Below are 10,842 nucleotides of genomic sequence, written 5' to 3' on the forward strand. Positions count from 1 at the left end.
CAGGCTACGCTGTTTGATCCAGTCAAAAATCAAGGTAAGCATGTTTGGAAACTGTACTTGTTCTGACGATGCATTCAGGTCAGATGACAGATACAGATCTGATATAAGTTTAGAATCATGCATTTTGGCATAACTACTATTAAAATTAAAAAGTTTTTATTTTTAGAAATAATGTTTTTGTACAATTCCACCCAAGGCAAGGGTTCATTACATGCCGCCACGCACAGAAAAATCAAGCCATAGAAGTCGTGTGTTGTGGACCCAAGAAGTGAGATCCCAGACGCCTCCAGGCTAAGCACGCGCGAACCACTAGTTAGAAATCCACTGCCAAACGCGGTTCGTGGTGCGGGGTTAGTATACTTAATACGGGGTTAATATACTTAATACGTGTGAGTGGCACAATTCCAGCAGATTTTTTCTTCAGATTTCTAAAACTGGTCAGGACTCAGGCAGGCAATCAAATTATTTAGGAGCACTGAGTGGTATGGACCATGGCTGAAAATCTGCTGTTTCAGAGGAATGTTTAAGTTTTTATTATACACAGAATTATATCACCATGATGCCGATGTCATGAAGCCAGACAAATTTTCAGCAGTGATTACCCTGATTCCTGGCCAAAATCACTCACACGTATTGCGAGGTTAGTATTAGTATACTACTAGTACGTATTGCAAGGTTAGTATTAGTATACTAACCACGAACCGCGTTTGGCAGTGGATTTCTAACTAGTGGGTCGCGCGTGCTGGGATCTCACTTCTTGGGTCCACGACTTCTATTGCTTGAATTTTCTGTGCGCGGCGGCATGTAATGAACCCTTGGGTGGGCCAAAATTAGAGTCTGGTGTTTCTTTCTGATTAGAGTGTTGCTGCATATATGTATGCGTAATGCCTTCAACAATGAAGATAAATGCAATCTTTGTAATGACACAGAGACTCAGAGAGCACCGTACCTCAAGTGATGTTCGTGTAGTCTCCACTTCACTACTGGAGTACTGCTACAGCCTACACTACGCTACACACTTACCCGGGTAGGTGTGGCGTACATGTACGGTAGTGTAGCGGTAGTGAAGTGGAGTGGGGCCTACACAAACATCACTTGAGGTAGAGCACCAGTGTTCTGAGTGGAACTTTTCAGGTGTCTAAACCTACTATCATTTGTTGTTGACCGGGAATTACATGCCACCGCACGTCATCAATCATCACGATAATTAAATTCATACTTTGATTTGATTATTTAAACTATTTCTTTTTTTCTCTCTTCTACGTACAGATCTGCACAATTGCTAACTCTGGTGACTTCTGGTCTCTGCTTGCTACATCAATCTGGGAGATTCCATCATGTCCTTTTACTATGATTTGGATATAGCCATTTTTTTCTTCACTCTTTCCAGGACCTACGGTTTGCAAGTTGTGGAATGATAATGATACAAAAGAAAAAATTTCTTTATCAATCTTGGAAACAATTTTGAGCACAGTTTTGGAGAGAACTAAGAAATTTTACTCGGACAGGAATACAGCTTGTCAAAAATAATAACACACAATTTAAAACGAAAGAACAATTTTAATGTTACTAGGGCATTTTGCGAGAAATGTTATACTCAATCACACGTCCCAAATCAAGGGAAAGTCCTTTGATTAAACATGTAGTTGAATTGCGATTGCAACTCGACCTTATTACGCTTAAATTTGAATTTAAGACTTACGCTTGATTTGCAATTGAACATAAGTTTCTTGCAGTGCCCCATAATTATGTTTTGTTATCAGATATTTAACGTGCTGATTTTTCTCGAAAGGTATAATATATTTGTCCTTTTAAACGGTATTTGAATATGGGTACGCCTTTTATTTGTTTTCCACAATATTTATTGCATGTATGAACAGAAGTGAAATATTTATTGTGAAGCACTGTGAATGTTGTGTGATGGTTCATCATCAGACTGAAAGCCTGGTGGATGTGAGGAAGTGGCCTGGATGAAAGAAAAGTGAACATGTGTCCAATTACTGATTTGCATATTCTAAGACAATTTTGTTTCTGGATAAATTTTGCTATGCATTCCCTACATTAAGAGTAAAGGAGAAGTCCACGCAATCAAAAATTCATTTGAATTTAAAGAAAAATAACAAGATATTGCAGGAAATTTCATAAAAACTTTGATTCAAATTTATATAATTACTATTTAACAGTTCCGTAAATATAACCTATTGTGATCAGATGAAGAGTTTCCTATCGTCAAATCTGCAAAGAATAAAAAACAAAATGCCACAAAAAATAGAAACGAATGTGATGTGAGTGACAACTCTAATTTGCATATCATTGTTTTGTGTATATGACTGTTTTGAGTAAAAACAACAAGGGAAATCACTCTATTCAAATAATTTTTAGTTGATGTGGACTTGACTTTTAACTCTACCCCTCCCATCCCAAATAAGAGTAGAAATAATCTAATCAAGAACTTGAAAATCAAAAGCAGCAATTAAGAAGCAAGATTTGATAAATACAGGTCTGAATAGAATTTCACAAGAAAATAAAAAGAGAAAAAAAAGATGGGTAGGGACGGGGAAGGAATAAAAAAAAAATACCCAGAAAAAAAAAAATCCGAGTTTCGAACCAGGGTCCTCGCACATGACAAAACAATGGCCAACGCATTTGGCCACAGACCATCGCCCTAACAGGAAGGCATTTTTAAGATATATGAAAGAAAGTCCGCTCGCCGCTGTTTCCTAATAATGCTTCGGCAATTCAACTGCAATTTCAGTCATTTCGCGATGGATATTGCCGTGTTTTTTTTGTGATTCCTGACTTTGCTACTTAATGAAATTTCATAATTTTTGTTCAGTCATAAAGAAGAATGTCTATGCTTTATATTGACTATAACATTAATGTGACGCAAGTGTGATTTCTACGTGAAAATATGCTTTGTTTATTCACCTATATTTCTTGAAAAAAAAAAAAAAATTCTAAGCTAAATATCGGTCACCAAAATACGTTAAATGTGCACTTTTTTCACTGTTCAGTAAATTCAAACTTTTATCTATATAACAAGACCAATCTTAAGAGGAATAAACAATTCTAAGAGCAAAAAACGCTGATTGGAAAGATCGTCTCCAATGGGCTGCTGTCAGCTCAGCTGCTCACTGCTCATTGTGTGACGTCACTCAGCTGGAGCTCGCAAGAGGACCGGTGGAAGGCAGAAATATGGCATGAAAATAAATCATTTTTGAGAGCTGATTTCTGCAATCTCTGATCACTATTTTGAAAAGTGAAGTTATATATCTGATTAGTAATACTTCCCCTTTACAATGATGACCACATAAAGTCATTATAAAATACTTTTGATTCTTTGGATGTATACTTTAACATTCATTTCAGGGGGGCGGAAATTCTATATGAATCAACACTTGTCCTTGATACACATTTGTTTGTGAAAAAAGGGTATGATGCAAGGGAATTATGCGTGTTATAAGGGTGCGCGCGTGCAGCGAGGACCTTCTGTCCGCTAGTTTTCCATATGTATAATTGAAACAATAAAAAACAAAAGAAATAGTCAGTGATAGACATCATCGACTGACTTACCTAGTTGTGTTTTGTGAAAAATAAGCGAAACTTTTAAATGTCATAACTTTCTTATTTTACATCCGATTTAGATGAAATTTTCAGCACTATGCTACTTTGATTTTTCTCTGTTTATTCAAGTCAGCATTTTCTTGGGGTGGACTTGACCTTTAAAGAGTGAAAGATGTGTTTGTTATCGGGAGATTGCATAATTACATTGACCCATTTTTTTCTCTAATTTGTTGTCATCTTTCCTTAATATCTACAAAGTAAATCCCTTTATTTTCATCATCTGCCCTTGAATCGTCCATACAGTTATTATGGATTAAAGATTAGCATTTGCTGCAAAGTAGCTTTTAGTTCACAGCGGACTTTAGACATGACCAAATAAGTAAAATCCAATACATATACAAAAGAACGTAGGGTTTCTCGCGTCAGGGAAGAATTCATTCTTCATAAGTAAGAGCACAAAGAACTAAAAAAATCTTCATGAAAATTCACATTTTTAAATTAACCATCTCCTCCCCACCATCGATAAGTTCCTGATCATCCTTCACCACCTCCCCCTCCCCACCTCTCTCTCTCTCTCTAACGTTGAATACCTTTCTAATAAAATTTCCCCTTTCCTTATATTTCTCTCCCTCTGTTTTGCCCCTCACTTTCTTTCCTAGTTTAACACTCTTCTATCTTCATTATTTTCGTTTTTACCATTTCCATTAATTTCAAACAGGATATGCTATATAAACCTGCAACTCCCGCACCCTGCGTAACAGAGAAATTATTCACCATCCACTGTAATTGTTAAAAAACAAATCAAACAAACGGTTTGCAAACTGTTTGGTTTTTCTAGCCGGGTAACATTTTATTGCATTTGTGAAGGCTTTGCCAAGCGGTGCTAATTCTGGGGTGTAAAGCGTTAATTGTTCGGTAATTACTACAGTAATAATAAATATGTCAAAATGTTTAATACAAAGTTGCCTCCCCCCGCTCGCGCTATTATGTTATAATCCACATGCCTTCGGATAATGCATTATGTGTGAATTATGGGCACACCGTTGTTTCATCCGAGGGCTTGCAAAAGATACTTTCCAGATATCCAGGGAAAAGTTTCATCAAAGTACTTGTCGGACGTTTAATCTGACAAGTCCTCTTTAATCCGACAGTTACCATAGTAACCGTGCTTGTCAGCCAGCCAATCAAATTGAAGAAAATTTGTCAGATCTGACAACTTGTGCGATGAAAATATTGATGAAAATGCTCCCCTGGGGAGCGTTTCATTAAAGGACTTGTCAGACGTTTTATCCGACAAGTCCCAATTTATCCGACAGTTGCCATAGTAACAGTGCTTCTTAGCCAATCAACATCAAGGAAAGATGTCAGATCTGACAACTTGTTGGACGAAAAATGTTGATGAAACACTCCCCTGGGGGGCGTTTCATGAAAGGACATGTCAGACGTTTTATCCGACAAGTCCCACTTTATCCGACAGTTACCACAGTAACAGTACCTCTCAGCCAATCAACATCAGAGAAAGATGTCAGATCTGACAACTTGTCGGATGAAAATGTTGATGAAACACTCCCCAGGTCTATATTCTCCTATATACGAGCATAATGATGCACGATCGATTGGATGAGATCTGGCGCTCGTCTTTCTCAGTCTGTCCTCATCTGAATCGCGTTTTTGATTTTTATTGTTAATTATTACGATTAAATCGTGTTCTATGGTCATGATATTAATATTGTTCATGAAAGCAAGATTTATTAACGTTGATCGCGCCAATTTTCCGGCCATTTTCTGGTTTGATTAAAGCACAGTACTGCGCATGCACGATCGATGGCGATGACTTCCATTCATGAATTCATCGTACATAAATTATCTCGGCACGAGCAGACGAGTAAGACTCGAACTATGATCGAAATAAACTTCAAATTAATGGTGAATATAGGCATCATAATTACACAATCGGTTTCATTTTCGGGGCAATATAAATCAAGTAGAAGTCAAGTTGGACATTACTGTTATTTTGATTTTTGATGATTGATTGTGTGAACCAAACGAATCGGCCGGCCGACGTATTTTTTTTTTTTCGATGTACCGATTTTGCAAAATCTGCACCGGCGCTCGATGACATCGATCGAACACCGATTTTAAAATCGATTCGACTCAGGCTTACTTAATAACTCCGCAACCGTAATTCACTTTTCAACCAAACTTGGATGGTAGATGGACTTAGGAGACCTGCATGTTATGCTGCAGTCGGAGGTCACATGGTAAGGTCAAAGGTCATTTTCAGGTCAACGTTAAAGTTTACATGCAAGATTCTCTTATCATAACTCTGCAACCGTAAGTCACTTTTCGACCAAACTTGGGTTGTAGGTGTACTTAGGAGACCTGTATGTTATTGAGTTCAGAGGTCACATGGTATGGTCAAAGTTCATTTTGAGGTCAACATTAAAGTTCATGGGCAAGACTCTTAAGACAAGTGTTATTCCATCCCAGTCATTTTACAATGAAGTTTTGATACAATTCTGTTGCGTGCCCTCGCAAATCACAATATTTCTGAATATTTTCATAAGTGGGCGAGACACAAAATCGCTTATGCCTTGTTTAAAGATAATTGTAACCTAATTCTCTTTTCCTTGAAACTTGGATAATTCATTTATTTAATTTTCACTCCATTTATTTGTGTATTTCAATCAACTTTCAGTAAAAAAAACGATACATACAAAGTAAAGTAATAAAAAGATAAAGGAGACAGCAAGAAAATCAAAAGTGCTTTATACACCTTGCAACAATCAAAAGGCTGTACAATGAATAGAATGAATGAGATGTCAATCCAGAACAGTATAATTACAATGTTATAATAGCAGTATGTTCACAGTATTGATAACAATTATGTCATATGATCTGGGGGGTGTTTCACAAAGATTTAAGTATGACTTAGAGTCGCACTTAAATACCGAGTTGCGTACGGTATGAAAGGCTTGACCGCATTGGTCAGATCGTGCCATGAGGACGCGCACTAATGCGTGTCTATCAATTAGATCGCGCGTTGCATATCATGTACGCGTCGGCATTTAAGTGCGACTTCAGTCATACTTAAATCTTTGTGAAACACACCCCAGGTATAGTTTAATCCTATCAGTCTTTGGGGTACAATCTGTAATATGAAAAGCTAATTCTGTGACGTTCTATGACTTTTTAAAGGCCACCGCACACCTTACGACTGGTCTGCGACCCGATTTCAGAATAAAATGTAATAGAATTTGATGCTAATATTGAGACTTGGAATATCTTACTGTGTAATGTTCGAAATCATCGTACGAATACCTATGATCAAAGTTGTGACTATGCTATCATCCTTCTTAGAATAAAAAAGAATTCAATATCTAGTCGTAATGACGTCATAGCAGTCTTACGATTGGCTACGATTTGAAACTAATTTGGACTTTACTCCAAAATAAGGGCTTGCAATCATTCAAAATTGTTATAATATTATTATTTCAATTAATTTTAACCTCAAATAAAATGATATGTTCCATTCACATCTTCAGAAAATGAGCAAAATGCGATTTGTTCCAAAATCGGGTCGCAGACCAGTCGTAAGGTGTGCGGTCGCCTTAAGTCTTTCGCTAATTTTGAGACCTTATTCACCACATATATGTATAGCAAGCATCCTAGCAAGCATTTCAGGAGACAATTCAGTGCCAAACATGGCTCACTTTGTATGGGGTCAAATGAAAATTAGATTCATAATATTGAGATCAAGTTTATTCTAATGGGACTGACTAAGGTATTTAGGGTAAAGTTTTGTTCTTGAATCGTTTGTAATGATTTTTATTGAAAAGCAATACAAAGAAAAAAAAATAGACATATTTAGAATAAGATATATACAGAGATAAATGTTGATGTCGACTAAGCTCAGTAGGGGGGACAGGGCCATGATGGCCCCCTCCCCATATCCTCTATACTTTGAAAATAGCCATATAGAGTTAAGAAAAGCAGGTCTTCAGCATCAGCAAGCAACATTTAAGATTCATTTCGAAGTAATGGAATGGTGCACATGTTTTAAGATGGATGGGTAAATTATTGCACCTGCTGTTGTTCCTCACCTACAGACTTTCAAATGGATTAAACAGGTATAACACTATTGATAGCCTTGTTGGATCTTATGCTCTTCTCAAATTGAGCCCAGAAGAGTTCCTGACCATCCTCATCATCTGTCCAGAGCATGTAAGGTTTGTTCTTACTAAGGAACAACCTGACTAGGTATGGAAGGTCATCATCCCGGATATCCTCAAGGAAAATTAGAATGACCATATCCAGTTTGGTATCATTGATTTGCTCCAGGGCGATACGCACCTTGGTCAAGAACCAAGCATCATTTATACAATTATAACTAATCAAAAAGACTGTCTTGAAGCTGTTATCAACAACATAGTGAAGTGCGTTGAGGTAGAACATACTAATGTTAAGGTCATTGTCACCGAAGGCCACTTTCTGAAGATGTGGAAACCTTTCCTGCAGAACTGGCTTCATGATGCGGTCAACCCATTCCTGGTCTTCTTCGTTATACATAATGTTTAGCTGGTATTCATATTCCTGTTCATCAAATTCATGGTTGATTTCCTCGTAGCCAAAGATAGCCAGCTTTAAGAGGAATAACTTGTAGTTTAGCCACCATCGTTGCTTGTAAGCCACCCAGCCAATCACCAATACCAGAAGACCAGAAAGAGTTACACTTGTGATCATCACAATGTCAATTCCACAATATTTGTCTGGGTTAAACATTAGTAATGGGGAATTCACCTCTGCTTCCAGGGATGTCAGTGAGCAGAGAGTTTGCTTTGGACGCCAGAGTTCAGCATTGTCTGAATGTAGCCATTTTACAAACCAACTCAGGCGGCATGTACAGGAGAATGGGTTCCCGGCAGCATGTATTCTTAGTGTCGTATTCGTTGGAAACGACGTCATTGGCTCTATTATGGCAATTCTGTTTTGTTGAATGAACAGACTGTGCAAAGATGTGGTTTCCTTGAACAGCATTCTTGGAATAGACTCAAGTTTATTATTACCTAAGAGCAGAACAGCAAGATGGTGTTGCCTTTGAAGCAGGGACTCAGGTACCTTCATGATAGCATTGTCACGGAGGTCCAATGTTCTAAGGGCAGTGAGGTTATCAAAGACACCGCAGCTCAGAACCGTTATAGTACACTGTGACAGGTAAAGAATCTTGAGATTTGTCAAAGGGTTGAATGTACCTGGTGCTAACATATCAAGCTTATTTTTTCTTAGATCCAGGGTCTCCAATGAGGATAGTCCCCAAAAGAGGGTTCTGTTTGTTTCAGCATGGTATATATCTGCACTTCTCAGGCTGTTGTCACGCATGGTTAACCTTTTGAGCGATGAAGTATTTGTAAATTGACTCAGGTTAAACAACCTTAATGGAGCAGATGATAAGTCTAAAACTAGTAGATGCGCCAGGTAGCGGAAAGCGTAATTGATATCTTGGTGATTCTCATTGGTAAGATAGAGTTCTTGGAGGTGTCTCAAGTTGAAAAAGGAATATGGCGAGTACTGGCGAGTGATGCCATTGTTAGACATGTTCAGAATCTTAAGATTTGTGAAACTCCACATTAAGAACCTCCTTATCCCTGTGAATTTGTTAGAAGACAGGTCTATATATTCTACTGAAGGAATTGTCACATTGCTCCTTTCAATATCTTTTATACTATTATGTGCCAAATTGAGGTGAGACAGTGAGGATAGGCCTGATACCAAATCGATGGATACACTTGTGATCTGATTATTATTGAGCGTAAGTTTTGATAACATTTCCATGCAAGAGAATGTATTCCAGCTTAGAGTTGTCAGGTGATTGTAAGACAAATCCAGATTAACTAACTTATCTAATCCACAGAATGATTTATTTGATAATTTAGTAACTTGGCTATAGTGGAGCAAAACAGTCTCTGTCTGATTAAAACCCCAAAATGCAAAGTCTGGTATGTGTCTTATTTTGTTATGATTTAAAATTAGTTCAGATATTTTACCATAATTTTCCAGAGAGACATTTGATTTATTCCATGGAATTATATGCTCTATCTTGCAATTACTTACATCTAGAGTTGTGATATTAGTTCTCCCTAACACCATGGAGGGGGTAAAGTTTTTAAAATTGTTTGCTGACAGCGGCAACCACCTCACTGAATGCAAATAGGAGAAAATGTTGAATTGAAGACTATGTAAGGTATTACCTCTTAGATTTAGGATGTCCAGTGAGCAGTTCTGTAGCGGTTCAAAGTAACCTGAATCAATCAAAGAGATTTTATTCCCATCTAACAAAAGTTTTGTTATGCTTTTAGACTCAGGCAGTGCATTATGAGGAAAATAAATCAATCTGTTTCTGCTAAGAATGAGTCTAGAGAGGAAATGATTTGCTTTGAACAACCCTGATGGAAGAGAAACCAGTCTGTTGCCTGTTAGACTTAAGTTCCTGAGGTGGCTCAGAGGCTCAAAGGCACCATGCTCTATCTGTGAGAGAACATTGCGTTCAAGTCCCAAGGAAGCAATGCTAGGAAGATATAAAAAAGAACTGTTGAATAAGGTTGTTATCATATTGAAGGAGAGATCGAATATTACTGTGTTCCTTGGAAGTTTCTGAGGAACAGATTTGAGATGTAGGTGAGTGCAGATTGCTTTTGTTCCAAGGCTTGTGTTCTTGAGGATGCATCCTCTGGTTGACTCAATGCTGGCACTTCCTGATGCATTCTTGACAGGCCACACAGCCAGAAGCATGTACATGGCGAATAGCAGTATCCACAGACAGGCGGAAACCCTTCTGGTAATATCAACAGCCCTCATTATTGTGATCTTAAAGATGTCACAACTAAACAAAACTGCCTGTTTTCAAAGGATGACAAAATCTGTTGGTAAGGAATAGTGGCCTTCAGATAGTTGAGTAGGAAGGTTGTCACAAGTAAAATGTCAGGATTTCCTATTTGTTTCAGAATGGCCAAATCTATTTCTGCAATGACCACCTGCAGTTAGTTTGTTGAGAATTGTCTTTCAAAATTGTGCAATTACTGCACAAGCAAAAAGTTTTTGTTCTTTTTTACATTGAGGGTTATTTGTAAGAACAAGGGTTCACCTCATCGCTTTCCAATGGTTAAAGATGAATCCAATGACATGTCAGTACTGTAGTTTTAACAAAATTTATGCCAGTACTTAACTGCAGAAGCAATGTGCCCTTTTCATTCTAAAATGGCTGCAAGATTACCATGAATC

The 10,842-nt window shown here is 37.6% G+C and overlaps 1 protein-coding gene across 1 annotated transcript; it reads right to left on the minus strand.

Moving 5' to 3' along the window:
- Positions 1–7,686: 7,686 nt before the first annotated feature.
- Positions 7,687–10,359, minus strand: LOC129271692 (protein slit-like). Its single transcript, XM_054908972.2, has one exon. The coding sequence runs from the start codon at positions 10,357–10,359 to the stop codon at positions 7,687–7,689; it is 2,673 nt and encodes an 890-aa protein (XP_054764947.2).
- Positions 10,360–10,842: the final 483 nt, after the last annotated feature.

The sequence above is a fragment of the Lytechinus pictus genome, unplaced genomic scaffold (genome assembly GCF_037042905.1).
Source record: "Lytechinus pictus isolate F3 Inbred unplaced genomic scaffold, Lp3.0 scaffold_20, whole genome shotgun sequence".
NCBI lineage: Eukaryota > Metazoa > Echinodermata > Echinoidea > Temnopleuroida > Toxopneustidae > Lytechinus > Lytechinus pictus.